This window comes from Elgaria multicarinata, chromosome 1 (assembly GCF_023053635.1).
Source record: "Elgaria multicarinata webbii isolate HBS135686 ecotype San Diego chromosome 1, rElgMul1.1.pri, whole genome shotgun sequence".
Taxonomy (NCBI): Eukaryota; Metazoa; Chordata; class Lepidosauria; order Squamata; family Anguidae; genus Elgaria; species Elgaria multicarinata.
In genome coordinates this window covers 96,762,676-96,782,264 of record NC_086171.1, presented here as the reverse complement: position 1 = coordinate 96,782,264, position 19,589 = coordinate 96,762,676, and the positions used below count along the sequence as shown (strand labels likewise).

The 19,589-nt window shown below is 41.7% G+C and overlaps 1 protein-coding gene across 3 annotated transcripts in view; it reads left to right on the top strand.

The window, feature by feature from the left end:
• The window catches only part of SUCO (SUN domain containing ossification factor), a 68,769-nt gene extending 54,209 nt beyond the window's left edge, over positions 1 to 14,560 (top strand). For all 3 annotated transcript variants that reach the window (XM_063133206.1, XM_063133197.1, XM_063133215.1), the window contains 7 exons: positions 273 to 1,412; positions 2,105 to 2,192; positions 8,187 to 8,291; positions 10,021 to 10,175; positions 12,128 to 12,219; positions 12,516 to 12,571; positions 12,778 to 14,560. In XM_063133206.1, coding sequence (XP_062989276.1) covers positions 273 to 1,412; positions 2,105 to 2,192; positions 8,187 to 8,291; positions 10,021 to 10,175; positions 12,128 to 12,219; positions 12,516 to 12,571; positions 12,778 to 13,224 — 2,083 coding nt within the window. In that variant the 3' untranslated portion in view covers positions 13,225 to 14,560. The remainder of the gene's footprint in view (positions 1 to 272; positions 1,413 to 2,104; positions 2,193 to 8,186; positions 8,292 to 10,020; positions 10,176 to 12,127; positions 12,220 to 12,515; positions 12,572 to 12,777) is intronic.
• The last annotated feature ends 5,029 nt before the right edge of the window (positions 14,561 to 19,589 follow it).

Below are 19,589 nucleotides of genomic sequence, written 5' to 3'. Positions count from 1 at the left end.
CCAAAATGATGACAATCAAATTTACAGTATTTCAGAAATAATAGTTTATAAGGAAATTACTTCATTCAAAAATAAATCTGTGGTCCACTGTGATTTCAGGTCCTCTATGGATTTGTAGCTTAAGTCTCCAAGCCTAGGCAAGGTTAATGTGGGAAGTAATCATTCATTTCCAAGCTGGCATTCAAAGAGGTTGACCTTCCCATCACCATCCTTTTTTTATTAAGATATGTTGAACTACTTTTTGATGTCTAACTTTAAACTTCTGTTTATAGGCTTGTTACTTCAGAGATACCACAAACTGAAAAGGAGCTGTTAGTCTTAGATAAAACAAGAGAGAGCCCAATTGTTCAGCTAGTCCATGAATATGAAGAGGAAGCAAGTCAGTCAACAGTGACTCTACTTCCCAGTGATGAACAAGAAGAAGAAATTCCATGGTTTGAGTCTGAAACACAAATCTATTGCTGTGAGTTGGTGACAGTCTGTTGTATTTCCAGTTTTTCAGAATATTTGTACAAGTGGTGTTCAGCAACAGCCGCTCTTCATCGCCACCGTAGCAAAACTGACACCAGTTGGGAAAAATATTTCGCAGTTACTACTTGGCAGGCCCAGCTAGTTCCAACCAAATCATTGCATATTTCGGTACATGAACATCCTCCAGAGAAATTGGAGTCCTTAATTGTAGAGCCATCCAAAACAGTTGTAAGTGTCTTAAGCAGTATGTTGAATGAAGCTATGATTAATCAGACCGAGGGTACTTTTGAACTGGAGCCTAGTCATCCTCAAACTGTGTCTCAGTCCATTCTCCTGGATGTTACAACAGGAGCCAAGTTGCTGTCTACAATAGAAGTGTCCTCAGAACCTAAAAAACAAAAAGCTGTATCTGAAAGCCCAGAAGTACCTTTCCAAGAGGAAATCCCTGCTGAAGATGATGGAGTTATAGGCTCTGTTACAGAGAAGCCATCTGCAAGCAGTATTGTAACTGAATTGAAGGAGATGAGCACAGAAGAAAAAGTCTCTAACGAAATAATTTTGAAACCAACAGAGACTGTTCCACAGTCTGAATGTACAGTAGCCTTAGAAAGCTATGATGGGGAAACAAAAGTTAGTTCTTTGGAAATGGAAACACCAGTGGAGTCTCTTGTTGTAGAGTCATCGGCTTTGGAAATAAAAGATGATGAGCAGACAGTTGAGGAAACATTTCTTGCTATTCCCGTTTCTGGTGGTTTACCACGAACTGCTACAGACTTTTATGCTGAATTACAAAATTCCACAGACTTGGGTTATGCAAATGGGAATCTTGTTCATGGATCAAACCAAAAAGAGTCTGTGTTTATGAGACTCAACAATCGTATTAAAGCCTTGGAAGTAAATATGTCTCTCAGCAGCCGCTATTTGGAAGAACTTAGTCAAAGGTAAGAATAGCAATGGAAGCCTTATATTTTTATTCATTTTAAAACCTCATGAAGAAAATTCTCTGTGCAAATGAAACTAAGCAAGCTCTTATAAGCTTAGTTTCTGAATGCTACTCAGTTCTGAAAAGGGAAATTTTATTTTATTTTATTTATTTTATTTATTACATTTCTATACCGCCCAATAGCCGGAGCTCTCTGGGTGGTTCACAAATAATGGTTCTCTATGCTTCTGAGTAAAGAAACAGGGGTGCCTATAACAGGAAACTTGAGAAATTTTATATTAAGAAAATACGTTCCGTGTTGTAGAAACATTTGTATACAAATGTATAAGTAATGCATGATGTATGTGTTTATGGAAGCATGAAGGTTATAAAGCTCAGCCTTATTGCATTGCTAAGATTTCTTCTGTATGTGAATGTTGCTTCGTTATGTAAAGCATGCTTTGTGTGTGTTCAGAAAAATAATTTAAATAATTGGTTGGAAAATATCTTTTCCTTTGAAGAGGGAGTATAAAGAAGGCCAGATGCTTCCATGTCAGTTTTTGGGCAGGGAGTGCCAGCAGCACAAAGGACTAGTTCAAAAGTGAAGTGTCATTGTGAAGTGTCTCCTTTCTTGTCCTTTCAGTTGATGAGGGATAAATTAAATTGGCAAGACTGGTTACTCTCTAAGATACTTTTTAACTCTCTTTATAGATATCGTAAGCAAATGGAAGAAATGCAGAAGGCTTTTAATACAACTATAATAAAACTTCAGAATACCTCACGCATAGCAGAACAGCAGGTATGTTTACTGAATGGAGCCTTGCTTTCCATTATTACTTTTCTGTAACTTGAAGTGGTTAATGTGATTATCTTCCTTTCATTTTATTTTGCTTCTAAGGCAATTTATGCAACATCTATACTAGCTGGTGCTTTTCTCTTACCATTGTATGTGCTAAGACTGTATCTTAGCACATTCAATCTATTAACCTGACCTTAAGCAGAACACAAACTCATACGTGTTTATTTTAAGCCTTTGTATATGATAGACATTCTGCAGTCATGTTTGGTAATATTTGCTCTTTTTAAATTAGAAAAAGGAATTGTTTAATCTTTTCTAGCTCAAACTATATATTTGTGTACTTCCTATAACAGCATCTTGTGGATTTGAGCACTCTTCTGAGTGGATCTTTAAGGGTTAATTTGAACTGTTTTTCTGTGCTCCAAATAAGTTATGAAAACATGAATTGTCCTCTGCTAGCTAATGAGCTATGAAGAGCTCTGAGGTCACTCCCCTTGACTTGACTCCCTGTGGCTTCAGAAACGGAAATTAGCCACACATTGTAAAGTTTGTGTTCCTTAAAGATAGAAACTTGGTTTTTTGATGAGGGATAGGGGAGGAATAGAGCTGGTCTTTAATTTTGTACAGTACAGTACAGAATTGTGCTATACACAATAACCATTTGTAAAACCTCAAGGACAAACTAGTAGAAACCACCTGAGAAGGAGCCCAAGTTTCTTCTTCGTGGTCTCTGTGCATCACACAAATGGGCTCTGTGCCTGAACGGAGCTCGTTTCAGAAACTTCTGTAGCTGAGGCAAACGTTTTTGGTGGGAACCCCTCCCCTACTGTCCACTAATTCTGGGTTCTCGCCCTTCTCCTCAGTTCTCTTTCGACCGCCTCGCTGAAAGGATGTATTGTTGGGAACTTCTGTCTTTCTCGTGAGGAGAAAGCTTTAGAGTGCTGAGGTTTTTAGTTCTTTTTAGTTTGTTTTCAGTTTTTGTTAAGTCTTAATTTATTATTGTTAGTATTTTTCGCTATTTTACCCTCCAGCGATCTGGGATCACATCAGGGAGGGCTTGCATAGCTGTTAAGGCCTTTTTTTTCTGAAAATGTGTCAGCAAGCTTCCCCAACAGACAGATATTCTCTCTGATTTGTTTGGGAGAGGCTTGCATCATCGAGTCCCGTCGCCACTGTATGAGATTCATGACACTTAAGCCTTCTGAGGGCTAAACATGTAATGGCGATTCTGAGGAGAAACGCTCTAGAAGCCACCGATTCTCCAAAACAATCAATACAGCCACTCATGGCGGAGGCTCCTCAACCTATGTTTCCCCCAGCATCCTCAGACCCTGACTAACCATGGGTCATTCTGATCTTCAAACACTGGACACTCTCTAGCTGTATCTGCAGCAAAAGAGATATCTAAGAAGGCCGGCTCACTTAAGCCTTCTGGGACTGATTGCTTGGGGCGTTTCTGCGGAGAAAAGCTCTAGAAGCTGTGGATTCTCCGAAGTGCTTTCTGCAGCTGATTGTGGCAGAGGCCCCTTATGTCCCCTCAGCGTCCTCGGACCCCGACTCTATCCATGTGTCGTTCCAAACTTCCAGAAATCTGGATGCTCTCTAGCTGTTTCTGCAGCAAAAGAGATATCTAGGAAGGCCAATTCACTTAAGCCTTTGGGACATACATCAAGAACAACAACAAAAGTCTCATGCCGAGGCTATTGTATCAAAGCCAGATCTAACCACTACTGTTAAGAGTCTCCACGGGTGGCCTCCTCGGCAGCAATAACATAACTGTCTTCTTCAGTACCAAGGCTGGAACTCTCAATACCGACACTGGCAATAGCTTCTTCGGTACAGAGGCTGGAATTCTTGATACCGAGACTGGCAATAACATAACTGGCTTTTTCAGTACCAAGGCTGGAACTCTTGATACCGAGACTGGCGTCTCGCATGCTTCAATGTCAGAGGGTGAGATCTGATATCTCTCCCGTCCAAAGCCAATGGACATCCACCACGTCAGGCAGTATATCCCTTCCAGGCTAACCACCAATTTCAGGGTCTCTACACTCTGAGTGCTCTGCTTTCAATGGAGAGAGTTTTATTACCATGATGTCTGATGTCATCATCCCCCCACTTGTGAGAGGAGGGGACACAATGTGAAATGGGCCGCATCTCCTGAGAATACCATACAAGCACGGCTACTGGCATCAGTACCATGATGGGGACACGTACAACAGAGATTGGTGTCATTGCGACTGATACACAGGGCTCAGCTATTCCAGCTCTTCCCCATTCCGTGGGGCATCAGGAGATCAACTTGAGGAAGATGAGTTGGAGCATAAGAATAGACCTGATTCCCCTCAATCCTTTGAGGACTGTCAGTCGGTCTCAACATTGCTCTCTTCTGCATCACCTCATGATGTAGTGCCTACACAGGGCAGAACCTCCTTCAGAGGACTTATACCACTTCCCGGTCATTGAGGATGACCAGGCTTGGTATTGAGACACATAACCATGTAAATAAAGTGCAGGATTTTGTATTTCACGCTGTATATGTGTCAATATTTTTCCTTCTAACACTGCTTCTGACAGTTAAAAATTCCTGGAAAGGCCCCTTCATTGATGGCTCTGACATTGGAAAGGGCAGAATCTTTACATAAGGTCCAGTAATGGACACTGGTTTTTTTCTTTATGCACCCATGTCCCAATTCTATAGTAGTCCAGTTATTCCCAAGGGGAGTTTTCAGAACATATATGTTGGACCTACCAGGCCACCTAACATATTCATCTGCTTTGGGCCCCAGAGTCATACACTATCTAGTTATGATGTCCAGATAACAACTTTTCCTCTCGTCAGCAACTTAACATGACTGTTGCCTCACCGATTGTTAGTCGAGAGCAATGGTGGGCGCTCGGGCGCTTCGCATGTATACCTATGATTAGCAGGTCTAACTCTGTAAGCTAGATTGAGGACCTGCCATTCAACGGTGAAGAGTTGTTCAATCCCATTGCTCATCTCATTTCCTGCAACAGCGGCAACAGGGCAACAACACATGCACTTCAAGCAGTCTCATCAGAAATTGGACCAGAGATCCTGGTGAAGATTTTGACTTAGTCATTGTCTTCCTCAGTTTACTTACCCTACTATACTTGATCTGCTCCTCTCCAGATTTCTGTGACCTATTCTGGTTTTGAGACAACTCAGTACTTACATCAGAACCAGCAAATTACAGATGTCACACTGTCCTTCTTAATGCTGCTCCTCAGAAAGGAGTATGTTTTGCCTCCATACACTTAAAGTATGCATACCTCCATATAGCCATTCAGAACACTCACCAGAGGTACCTTGGGTTTATCATAGCTACCAATATGTTCCAATTTGGGTGCTTCCATTGGACCTAAGCACAGCCCCCCGAATATTTGCAAAATATATGGCAGTTCATTTGCCTGCACAGGGTGAAAATCTACCCATATTTAGACTGGCTTCTAGTAGCATCTTCGAAGAGGATGCTATTGAAGGCAGTAGGACTAATCCTCAATTTATTGACCTCTTTGGTCCTCATAGTAACCCCAGAGCAATCCAGACTCACTCTGACTATAACAGTGCCATATTGCACGGTAAAAAAGGCACTCCAGTCTTTTAAGACCTACCTGACGTGCCACAGAGTGTGAGTTTATACAGACAACACAGTGTATTGTGGTATATAAGCAAGGAGTAACCCACTCTTCTGGATCTACCCTAGTGACAATGAAGATTCCAATAGAACAATTGGCAGGGAAATCTCGCTTTGGTCCCACACTTGGCTGAATGAGGCAAGTGTCTAGCAGAATCACTCAACAGACTTCAGCAGGACCCACACAGGTGGCAGTCAAATCTGTTGGTTCTTCTTCGTGGTCTCCCTAGGAGATGCAGTTCAGTTTGAGTGGACCAGGACTCTTATTTACCTGTTTCTCTCGTTTTCCCTTTCATTTCATGAGTACTGCAATAAATAATATATATATTTAAAAAAAAATCTGGGCCACACAGACTACATCATAGTCACCCCTTGGTGGCTGAGACAAGCATGGCTCACTTTACTTCTGAAGATATCACAGAGTAGGGTCCTCCGACTTCCATCAGTACCAAGTCTCTTTTCCTGACATCGAGACAGAGTCCAACATCTTGATCTACAAATGCTCAGACTCATCATATGAAGAACCTTGATATTGTGACTAATTTTAACATGAGGTTGATTCCATATTACACCCAGCCTGTAAGCTGGCAACAGAAAAATCGTCTACCATGAAATGGAATGTTTTTTCTAATACTCGGATCTTCAGGACTTCCAACCTCATTCAGCCTCCTTGAAGGATGTACTTACCTTTACACTCCTTGTATGCTAGGGCTGAAATAGTCGTTAATACATCTGTATTGGATGCTTTATCTGAGCCTGTTTCATTCCAGCATGCAGTTTCGTCTTGCTACACATCAAATCCATCTCAGCCAATGGCAACCTTGGATTTCAGGTTACATTTTTGGAAGGTTCTTTTTCAATTACTACCTTCTGCCTGTTTCCTTCTACTCCAGTGGAAGTCGCATTACACTCATCTGATGTACAGCAAGCTCTTGTTTTTGCAAGGCTGCATTGGACAAATTTTGTATGACTAAAATACCATTTGCCTGTTACGTTGTCCTTAAATGAGGGCAATCACTATTGGCACAAACATTTGTAGTGTGGATTGTGAATGCTATTAAACTGCCCTACCAGTTGGGGGGCTTACAACTCAATCATCTTGTAACACCCCATTCTGTACTCACTGCCTCAATGTCGACAGCCTGAGGCAAGTGACTGTCGATCCTGGACTTATGCAGAGCGGCTACTTGGTATAAGCCCTCTACCTTCATGCCACACTCCTGTCTGGATGTTTGTACCAGGACAAACTGCAATTTTGGTCAAGTAGTTCTGTCTTCTATCTTGAGATGGCACATTGATCTGCACCTACCCTCCACCAGGGTTAATTGCCCATATGTGTGATGCACAGAGACTACGAAGAAGAAATGCAGGTTGCTTACCTGTATCTGTAGTTCTTCGAGTGGTCATCTGTGCATTCACACAACCCACCCACCGTCCCCACTTTGGTGTCGATATCAATGTGCCGTCGATACCAAGTGGTTTCTCTCCTGGTTAAGAGGCTAGCAATTCAGTCTCAAGGAACTGAGGAGAAGGGCTGGAACCCACAGTCAGTGGATGGTGGGGAGGGGTTCCTGCCAAAAATGTTTGCCTCAGCCATAGAAGTTTCCAAAACGAGCTCCGTGCAAGCAAAGAGCCCATATGTGTGAATGCACAGATGACCACTCGAAGAACTACAGTTACAGGTAAGCAACCTGCATTTATTCTATCCACATGATCCTAGGTATACTTTAATCCAGAAGTAGGCCACCTTTTTGGCTCTGCGTGCACATTCAGAATTGTTGTCTTGGACCGGGGGGACGCATGCCTGTCTGCTTGCTTCTTCATCCACTCCGCTTCTGCTACCACTCTCCCTCCCTCACTGCTTCTGCCACTACTGCCCTTGCTTGCTGCCACCCCCTCACCCAAACTTCCACCGCCACTCCTCCTTGCTTGCCACCCCTCACCCAAACTTCTGCCACCCTCACCCAACCTTTCAGACCCTCCTGATGCCTCCCTCCTCACTTGCCTTCCTTCTCACTTCTTCCTTCAGCACCAGCCTGCCACTTCTTCCTACCACTCCGTTCACCTCAGGAGCAAGGAAGGAGGAAGTCTGAGAACTTCCTGCTTTCTCACTGCTGAGCTAAGTGCAACATTAGGAAGATTCCCAAGACGGGGGCAACCAGGGTCCTGAGGATGCCATGGTACCTGCTTTAATCCCTCATCTTGTAATTTAATCCCTGTGACTTGTATTATAATGACTCAATCTACAAGAAGGGAATATCTTGTTCTATATAGCAAGTACCCTGCAGGCTGGACTGAAAGGGGGAAATGGTTTTAATTTCTTCTCTTCACTTAGGATTTGAAGCAGACAGAGGCCATCCAGCTTCTTCAGGCACAACTGACCAATGTGACACAACTTCTGTCCAATCTGTCATCAAGTGTGGCTGAACTAAAAAGAGAGGTAAAAATCTGATTTATAAATAGGATGCTAAACTTGAAACTCCTGTACATTTCAGTCTCAATGCTCGTCTTTGAGAATAGCAAAAATGTTAAATATAAATGTGGGGAGAAAGGGGACTGGTGCCGTTATAGATAACTGACTTCAGATGGCATCTGGGCAAAAATGTTTTTAGACTTGAAAATATTAACACATTTCTAAGCCTCAATGCCAATTTAATTCCCTTAAGTAACACTTGAATTTGGCATGGTAAAAATACTGCATGAGATTACCAGTCATTTGGGAATCTGTTTATGGTGCAAACAACCCACAGTGCATAGCTTTCCCCCACACACACTTACCCTCAGTCCTCCAGCCAGCTCCGCTTGGCATCCCAGGGGACTTGGTGGCAGAATCCATCTTGTCTGCCACCAAGTGCCCCATCCCTGCACCGATTGCAGTTGGAGTCCTTTTTTTAAAAAAATCCTCAACGCTGTTTTTGTGCAAACAGGACTGGATTTTTTTTTTTGCACTTTTCCATGCCCATTGAATGTGTGCTAATGTCCCCCTGATTTTTCTTCAGTTTATTGTTTTTGAGCAACAGCGGGTTATTGAGGATAATGGCTTGCCCTGCCTGTAGTCTTGTATGTTGCACTTAGCAAAGATATAGGGTTGCAGTTGAAGATAGGCTGTATCTAGTCCCTTGAACCCATTCTCAGGGTGCTCGACATGTGGCTTTCCTTCTCCCTCAAGTTTGATGGTGTCCAAGGGTGTAGTCCTCCTTTAAAAGCATGGTTAGCCATTTGGTTAGCCATGGTTAGCCATTTGTTCATATTTGATTTGAATCTCATCCTTCCTGGCTATATGTGGGGAAAAATAGATGATGATGCATTGAGCAGGGGGTTGGACTCGATGGCCTTGTAGGCCCCTTCCAGCTCTGCTATTCTATGATTCTATGAAAACAATTACCATAATAGCAGTGACCAGCCCTGTACTGTGTAGTAGCGCCCATGTGTGTATAGTAGCCCCCATGAATTCGGTCCTCAGTGGGTTAAGCAGAAGAGTCCCAGTGCTTGCTGAAAATCCCTCCCCAGGATATTATTCCTCCCATCAAGTAACATTGTCTGGAATCTGTAACTGAGGGTCAGCCTGGCTGGGAGAATGTTGGGAGTTGTAGGACTTTTTTTGTCTAAACATGTATAGGATAGATCTCCCAAGGTCAGTTACAATTAAAAGTTTTTATGGCCTAAATAACAGGAATTGGGTCTTGGTATCAGCTGACTGAGTACACAGGCAAGCTGGTATTGCAGCCTAGATAGTTCTTAGCTTTGAGGACCTAAGTGTTTCCATGCTAAGCTATCAAAACATTTAAAATGAAAGGATTTTTTTTAAGCTGCATCTACAGATCTGCTATTCTTAACTTATTTTAATTTAAATCTTTTATGGGCATTATTTGAATGTCTGCATTGTAGGGGTCATGCATAGATTAGGTGCAAGAGAACTCCACAACCCTCAGGTTATCACCTAGAAGGCCTTATCTCTCATGCACTCCAAACAAATTCATCCTTGTTGTGTGTTTAATACTTTATTGTAATCCACACTAATTATGTATTTGAAAGTAGGATATAAATTTAAATAATACATAAAACAGTTGGTCTTGCTCGTTACTCTAGATGAAGTTTATATGTCATGTTGCAATGTTCTCTTACGTGAATGTTTGTTTCATATTTAACTGTAAATGTCTTTCTTTTAGGTTTCTGATCGCCAAAGCTATCTTGTGATTACTTTGGTACTCTGTGCCATCCTAGGTTTGATGCTTTTCGTTCAGCGTTGCAAAAATAAGGCAGAGTTGAATGATGATTACTTCTCAAAAGTTCCCAAAAGTAATCACTATCCTAGTCCCAAAAGGTAATTTATTTCCCAATTTACCTATGACTTTAATATGTGTTCTTTCCTAGGATTTGGGGGATTTTCTACCATTTATATTAATATTAGTCAGTGTTTCTTTTTCAGTATTACCAAAAAAATATGTCTGCATAGCTGGGATATTAGAAGCAGTAGAATGAGCACTGAAAACTGCTTCATTATTATTTTAATTCCCAAAGGCCATCTGAGGTCAATTGGCTATTAGAGGGGTAATTATTGGATGCCATTAGTCAATTGACTATTAGAGAGGTAACTTTTGGAGGCCATTAGTGCAAGGTAGGGCCAAAACATTTCATTTCTGGCTACCAAATATGTATTCTAAGTTGAAGATGTATGCATGTGGAAGCTCTCAAATAACCTAGCATATTTGTGTGCATACACTTAGCCAACATGGAAAAGGCAAGTGTTACTAAGATCAGTGGGACTATTCATGAGTAAGCTTTCATTACTGTATTTTATAATAGACCAGGGCTGGACAAGTTGTGAACACCCCCTTCACAAATCTGCCTTAGCCAGCATAGCCAATGGTGGATGGGATTGTAGGCCAAAACATCTGTAGGGCCACAAGTTGCCGACCCCTGGGCTAGACAGATGATGTCACCTAGCATTATCTTCACTGGCATCAAGTATGCAATGTGGATATCCCATTCGAATATAGCATAACCTCATGACCAACTTTATCCTCACAAACATAAATGCAAAAGATTGTGCTTTCAGTTACATTATGGTGATTTCTCCAAATTCACTCTTGGAGCCCTATCTTGATAACTTAAAAAGCAGGGACTGTTGGACTCTACATATTCATGTTCTGCTTGTAGACTGGTCAGTTCTCAGTGAGTTGGCAATCTACAATTTAATAATTGTTCTCCATATTTGCTTCTGACTTAACTGTAGTTCTCGCTTTTATTAAGAGTTCACAATGTATGTAATACTTTGCTTGTAGAGTACATCTTGGCATGAAGTTTTTAATCTTCATGTGCCACTGGACCAGTGCCAAAAATGATAGTTGTACTAGCTTTTTCTTGTTTTTTCCCATCTTGCAGAATTTGGGTTTGGAGACATCAGTCTTGAATAGAATCAGTCTGAAAGAATAAAATAAGTTTAGTCAAGAGGTTGTGCTTTCATTTGAAAGGCATGTTTACACCTGATGCCTGTGAAAATCATGGCATAGGTTATGAAATCTAGACCAGGGATAGATAACTTTCCAGATGTTTTGAACTATAATGCACATAAGCCCCAAGCAGCATGTCCAATGGTAAGGGATTATGGGCATTGTAGTTCAAAACAACAGGAGGGTATCAGGTTATATACCTTGTTTTAGCCTGTTCTTAAGGAAGATGCCTTTGCTAAATATCCCAAATCTGATAGGCCTTTTACCATAAAGGTGCAATTTAGCAAATATTTTCATGCCTAGTCCCATTGATATCATGACTTGTTGGGCAGTATCCAGTGCTGCCTGCGTGCTAGGAAGACTTACCACTACAACAACAACAGGAAGCTAATAGATTGAACAGAATAATAGGGGGGGTTGTTTCAGAAGGGAGCTCCGCTGACCTGTCCTATTCCAGAAACAAGCATTTCCAAGATTACTTTCGGAAATACTACTTTCTGTTGTGCAAGTGGTGGGTCCCGCCTGTTCAACTGAAACGACAGGAGCACAGCAGCAGTATTGGATACTTCCCACCTCTCCATCTAGCATGTAAATGCTTGTGTTATCACTCCTGGGTGATTTGCAAACTTCAGTATGCATATAACGCCCTCCTGCAGTATGAAGCTGGTAGCCAAAAAATACTTTCATTCATTAGAAGCTGGAAAAGTACAAATGACAGATTTCTGAGATTTCTTCCTATGTGGAAGACATGGTGTTGGATTTAGAGAGAATGATATTTATTCCCCAACTGAAGATGAAAGTATTGTGTGTGTTTCTCCTACAGATGTGTTTCTTCGTATGATGACATGAATTTGAAAAGAAGAACCTCCTTTCCACTCACCAGGTCTCAGTCTTTTCAGCTAAACAGTAAAGAAGGTAGGAATGGCAGTGGTTTAGGTACTTGTTTCCGCAGCATTGCTTTGTAAAATCTGTACTGTGATTAGGTACAACCTCCATTTTGTTGCAGTTAAAGAAAGCATACTTGTGTTTGGCTCAGAGGTAACTTAGCAAACATTTGGGCAATTAAATCCTTCAAGATGGGCAGTTTTCCAGAGCAAGTATGATTTGGGCAGCTGACTTAAAAAGGCTGGATTTTAGCCAGCTTTCCAAACCTAGAAGTGTGCCTCCAGAAGTGTGCTTGTATAATCTGAACCATTTTTCTTTCCTTTTAGTGGGCCCAGATGACTTCTACATTGTAGAACCATTGAAGTTTTCCCCAGAAAAAAAGGTACTTCATTATATAGGAACTTGTACCAAGAGCACTATGGTGCTTGCCAGTAAATAGTAGTTTGTTCCTTAGTTCATTTATGTGTGTTTAAAAACATGTCTCACTTTAATTGGATGATGAAAATGAGCATGTAGAATTTTGCCTCTGAACTGAACTAGATGACCTTGAAGGGCTCCTTGTTTATCAGTTCTGTTTTTTGTTTTTAGAAGAAACGGTGTAAATATAAAAGTGAGAAAATTGAAACTGTCAAGCCGGTAGCTGAGCCAGTGCATCGAGTAGCTAATGGAGAAATAAAAAGCAGGAAGCCATTTACAAATCAGAGAGACTTCTCTAATATTGGCGACGTATATCACTCTTCATACAAAGGTCCCCCATCAGAAGGAAGTTCAGAAACTTCATCACAGTCTGAAGAGTCCTACTTCTGTGGCATTTCAGCATGCACAGGTTTGTGCAATGGACAAATCCAAAAGACAAAAACTGAGAAGAGGGCTTTGAAACGAAGACGATCTAAAGCACCAGAACAGGAGAAGCTCATAAAAGCTTTAATACAGACTAAGACAGGGTCCTTACCAAGTCTGCACGATATCATCAAAGGAAACAAGGATTTAACCGTGGGAACACTCGGTGTCACAGCTGTTTCTGGACACCTTTAAAATTCATAGAACTCTTCATAATGGGAGCTTTTTGTATGACAAATCTTGTAGTGTTTGGGTGACAGGGAAGAAGAGGTTGGTTTATTGGGCAAAATTATGTTGTTCTTTTAAAAATAGATAAGATTGTGTCAACAACTATCCTTGATTAATAAGCTTCAGCTTTTTTCAAAGCTGACTTTATATATGGACAACTTTGGAATTGGTTAAGATTGTAAATGGGGCCGGGGGGTGGGGGACTCATTTATACAGTGTTTTTCACAATTGCTGAAGATAACATCTTGAAACTCAGTTTCAGCGGAACAGAGTTAAAGCATAATTGTTTCCCATTTTGCTATGGTCCTATTTTTAGCACCTTCACATATTTATGTGCCTTTTGTCTATTTATAATACCATTGGAGGGGAATTATTTTTATATTTAAACTCTCCTAGAAATACAACACTAAACTGCTACATAGAACAATATGTTTGCCTCCAGTGAGACTAAGTGATGTGATGGATAGTGTGGAAATATTGCCAGGTAGACTTTCTCTTTAGATCTTCATTTTTAAACTCACTTGTTACCTTCTGTTTTAGCAATTAATATCATTATTCAATGGTACAGTACCCCTAGAGGATGTGATACTAACAAACTTACCTTGTTGCCCAGACTGACTTGATTAACAAAGATAATCAGCATTGTGCTCTTTAGTTGTCTTCCTGTGCTAAGAAATTGGGAGGAAGAACCATTAGCCCCATTTCCAGATAAATTTGGTATTCAATAGAAAAGCAGCTATGAGTTTGAAGCTTGACACAATCTATAATCTGTTCCAAAAGGTATGTCCATATTGTTTGCTTTTGTATTGGGTAACATATGTGCTCTGTGTGTGAGAGTGTGTGTGTATGTGTACTTTCTCATGTGAGTTAATTTTTATTGCATAGCTGGAATGTAAGTACATCAGAGTGAATGTGATGGAAGAGTTTGAAGTTATGTTGCAAAAGTTAACTTATTGAGCACTTTAATAGTGTCTCCTTGTGGTCTTTTCTTAAAAGAGTTAACGCCTTTCCTGAATATCATACATAATGTGACTTATTTGAAGTCTTTGTTCTTCAGCTTTCATGTTAGAGTATTTTTTACAGTGATGTACTTAGTCTGCACAGCTAGCCAGCCTAAGACATGGACCTGCTTTTTTAAGAACATGGGTAGGGATGGGGGCCCAAACAAGAATGGAAATCGAAAGGGTTTATATACCATTTGCGTGAATCAATACAAAATTGTGGCACTAGAACTTTTAATAAACTACTACAGTGCCAGTAGAAACTGTGAATTTCCAAATAAATCTCAACACTTGTCTTTAAACTGTGTTTTGTATAGTGCTTTTCACAAATTATTCTGGAGTCATTTCAACTATTTTATGTGCATAGTGGTGTCCGTACTTCAATTGCCCATTGCATTGCTATGACACATTCTACCGTTACTCCCACCCCGTGCAGCTCTGGGGGTTCCAGGGACTACTTTTCACCCAGTGGGCCACACACTTGCCACACCACTGAATTTGGTGGTGCAGCTGCAGCAAAAAGAAGAAATGTTTTTAATTATCTTGTAAACAAGTTAAATTTGAATGTTTTAAGGCTCTGTTGCAGTTTGCTGCTGAATTTTGGCAGGAAGCCTCCACTTTCTTTTTTTTTATCATGCTGCCAAATTCGGTGGCAGGGGCCACGCAGACTAAGACAAGGTCCTTGCCCAAGTCTGCACAATATCATCAAAGGAAACAAGGATTTAAGCATGGGAAAACTCTTGTATCACAACTATTACTGGACACCTTTCAACATTCATAGAACACTTCATAATGGGAGCTTTTTTAATGAAAGTTCGCATGGGTTGCATGTTGCCCATTCCTGAATTAGGTGCTGTAGTGCTGTACTATGCATACAGGTGCCCTTATACTGTGGGAAAATGGCAGAATGTGGCAGTCGCGCTCATGGTGATCCATCTTTTCAGTTTAGGGAACATTTAAAGGATTTAAAGAACATTTAAAGGATTTAAAGAACATTTAAAGGCACATGATACAAGCCAGGTTCCTGAGTTAAACCGCTGATGTATCTAGCTCGGCATTGTCAACATTGCTGATTTGAGTGCCATTTTTTGGTAGAAAGGCAGAGTACAAATCAAATAAACAAAACAAAAAGAACATTGACTGCTAGCCTTAAGGGCCAAATTCAGTGCCAGAGAAATTCTCAGGAACCCATTCCAGTGGTGGGCATGGCTGAAGGCAAAGGGTGGGGGGAGTGATGTCAGAGGCAAAGATGATCAGGGCCAAAATCCCAGCTTCTTGTAGTTTAAAGCTCTTCCTGCCAGTAACTAAGCCTTCAGAGAGGCCTTTCAACCTTTTAGAATAGGGAAAAAACTTCACAATAGCCAGGAATCCGCCCAATGACTGGAGGTTGGGGGAAAAGGATGTGGCTATCTGGGGAACGGGGTGGGGTGGGGCTGGATTTGGCCTCTAGGCCTGATGTTGCCTGGTCTTAAAGGGTCTTGGGTGTATGTGTGCATGGTGTATCCAAATGTGTAGCCTTCCACTTTTTTTAAGCGCTTCTCATCCCTTGCATAGTGAAGCCTTACATCTCCCTAATGGGTTGAAGCCTTTCATGGACCTCAGCGAAGACAGCTTTTAGATGTAAAGTACTTCAGGGGATCCTAGAAGGTTTAGCTTGAACAGCCAAAGGGCTGGTTGAGACATAGGCCAAGAACAAGAACACTTGCCCTCCCCCTCCCACTTGTGCACCAGCTTTAGCAGTCATATCGCAGTTAATTTTGAACTGCAGTCTCCTATTATGTGTGAAACAGGAAATCTTGGCTCTAATCTTCAACCCCAAACCATAATATTATCATTTCATCTGAACCAGTTTTAAGAGTACTAGATGCTGAGGAAAACTTTAATAGGTCAGTCAGAGTGATGGCTGTCCAGAAGCAAGAAGTGCAAATTGAGTAGCACATCAGAAGTCCTGTGGATGTAATCCCAATAATAATAATAATAATAATAATAATAATAATAATAATAATAATATTTCTTAACCGCTTTTCCCTCTGGATCGTGTGCTTCAATTAATTATTAGAACCAGACTGAACTTAGAAATACTGGAGTAAGCCTGATGCATGTCATAGCCTTTCCTTTAGGCTGAACATTTGCAGGAATGTAAGTTGCAAAGCTGTGAGTAAAGCCATGCTTTTTCAGTTATGAACTTGTAGGAGAACGAGAGGCATTACTTAATATGGTGCCACTCTCTCTTAAGGATGACAACATTCTATGAGGACTGTTCAGACTAGGGCTGTGTACTGCCTCAGGCAAAGGCCCCGAATCTGAGCTGAGGCGGGCTGATTCAGCCTGCCTCGGTTCTGAGCTGGTTCTGGCTCAGCCTGAGGCACCCCAAAGCCAATTAGCTCCAAAGCTTCTAGGCGGCACTGGGAGGGCCTTACCTGCTACCATTGGCACCTCCGTCTCGCTCCTGCTGAGGCAAATCGGGGCTGATTCAGGGTTCTGAACCAGCCTCCGAGGCGAGTCAGGGGTGTGTGTGTGTCCGCACAGCCCTAGTTCAGACTTTGCACTGAATGTGTGTTCATGCTTCGGGTATGCACATTCAGATGGTCATAAGCCATGTGTCAACATGCATTCATAACTGATTTGTACTGAACATGTCTATAGGATGATCAGGGGTCTGGAAACAAAGCCCTATGAAGAGAGACTGAAAGAACTGGGCATGTTTAGCCTGGAGAAGAGAAGATTGAAGGCAGACATGATAGCACTCTTCAAATACTTAAAAGTATTTGTCACACAGAGGAGGGCCAGGATCTCTTCTCGATCCTCCCAGAGTGCAGGACACGGAATAACGGGCTCAAGTTAAAGGAAGCCAGATTCCAGCTGGACATCAGGAAAAACTTCCTGTTAGAGCAGTACGACAATGGAATCAGTTGCCTGGTGAGGTTGTGGCCTCTCCCACACTAGAGGCCTTCAAGAGGCAGCTGGACAACCATCTGTCAGGGATGCTTTAGGGTGGATTCCTGCATTGAGCAGGGGGTTGGACTCGATGGCCTTGTAGGCCCCTTCCAACTCTGCTATTCTATGATTCTATAGCTGTTTATGTATTGAATGAATACATAGTTGTATGAAGTAATGAACATGTGCATAATAAACATAATATACATTGTTAAAAACATCCTTAAAAACATCCTAAAACATTCTAAAATCATCTTAAAATTCTACTGGATAGGCCTGCCAGAAGAGATTAATCTTTATAGCTTTCTTGAATGCTAGTAGACTGTTAAGTTGACCAGTCTTCTCCGGCAGGCCATTCCACAGTCTGGGAGCAGCAGAAGAGAAGGTCCTCTGGGATGAAGAAGCAAATGCCATTTCTGCCCAGTGCATATTATCCAGCCTTTGGAGTAGTTCTAGACTTCTTTCCCGGCATCATTTTCTTACTTCCTAACAGACAGCATGGGCACATTCAAGACATCCCCTGGGATGGTCTCATGCTCTGTGGTCTACCCTTGAACACAGTCATCTAAGATCTCTCATGAACATAGGCTAGCTTACTCTCCCATATAGAGGAAGGCCTTGAAAATGTTGTTATTCCACAAGGCTTTTTGAATAATTTTATTCTGCCTCTTACATTATTTATTCTGCTGTGTTCTAATTGGTAATTTTTTACTTCTTTATAATTCTACTGTGATTTTTACTCGGGTTATTTTGAGAGCTACCTTGAAAAAATGGCTTTTCTTAAGAGCTAGAAATAAGCAATTTTGAATCGAGTGTTAAAATATTTAATGAGACTCAGTTTGACATTCTCTTGTGCTGTGAGTTTTTATTTTTATATTAAAAAGTCTCTTTTCAATGGTCATAGAATCATAGAATAGCAGAGTTGGAAGGGGCCTACAAGGCCATCAAGTCCAACCCCCTGCTCAATGCAGGAAGCCACCCTAAAGCATCCCTGACAGATGGGATCATTTCTTGAAGGCCTCTAGTGTGGGAGAGCCCACAACTTCACCAGGCAACTGATTCCATTGTCGTACTGCTCTAACAGTCAGCTGGAATCTGGCTTCCTTTAACTTGAGCCCGTTATTCCGTGTCCTGCACTCTGGGAGGATCGAGAAGAGATCCTGGCCCTCCTCTATGTGACAACCTTTTAAGTATTTGAAGAGTGCTATCATGTCTCCCCTCAATCTTCTCTTCTCCAGGCTAAACATGCCCAGTTCTTTCAATCTCTCTTCATAGGGTTTTGTTTCCAGACCCCTGATCATCCTGGTTGCCCTCCTCTAAACATGCTCCAGCTTGTCTGTGTCCTTGTTGAATTGTGGAGCCCAGAACTGAACACAATACTCTAGACGAGGCCTAACCAGGGCCGAATAGAGAGGAACCAGTACCTCACATGATTTGGAAGCTATACTTCTATTAATGCAGCCTAAAATAGCATTTGCCTTTCTTGCAGCCATATTGCACTGTTGGCTCATATTCAGCTTGCGATCTACAACAATTCCAAGATCCTTCTCGTTTGTAGTATTGTAGTATTGTCAGGTAGAAGAGTCATGGAGGCCGCTTTCAGGATAAGATAAACTTGGGGCTGTATTCCATGTTACACTGACACTGTAATGCTAGATGAATCCTCCTCCGAGTTGACCCATGCCAGTGCATTGCTTACATCAGTAGCTGGTGTGATGGGTTGAACAGTGAGAGGGGGGCTGCCATTTGCAAGCCCCAACATCCTGATGTTTTTTGTGTTATTATAGTAACACTGAATTACATAAAAGTTCAAGTATCTTATTCTGGATTTGAAACTGTACCACAGAGGAGTGCCAGGATCTCTTCTCGATCATCCCAGAGCGCAGGACACGGAGTAATGAGCTCAAGTTACAGGGAGCCAAATTCTGGCTGGACATCAGGAAAAACTTCCTGACAGAGCAGTATGACAGTGGAACCAATTCCCTAGCGAGCTGGTGGGCTCTTCCACGGAAGAGGCATTCAAGAGGCAGCTGGACAGCCATCTGTCAGGTACGCTTTAAGGTAGATTCCTACATTGAGCAGGGGGATTGGACTCAATGGCCTTATAGGCCCCTTCCAACTCTCCTATGATTCTATGAAGTAAGGGGGTGGGTGGGATCATGCAACACCATATTGAGATTTCCACCAGCAAGCAGACTGTGAGATATTTGGGATTGCTTTGGAATACGAGATGCTAGGTTGGGGTATGGAAAAAAACATATTCATTCTCTACCACATTGAGATTTCCACCATCGTGCATATTGCAGGACCTATCTGTAGTTACACTGGAATCTGAAATGCCTGGTGGGGATAAAACTGTTTCAATAGTCTGGTATTGCAGTTAAAAAGAAGTGA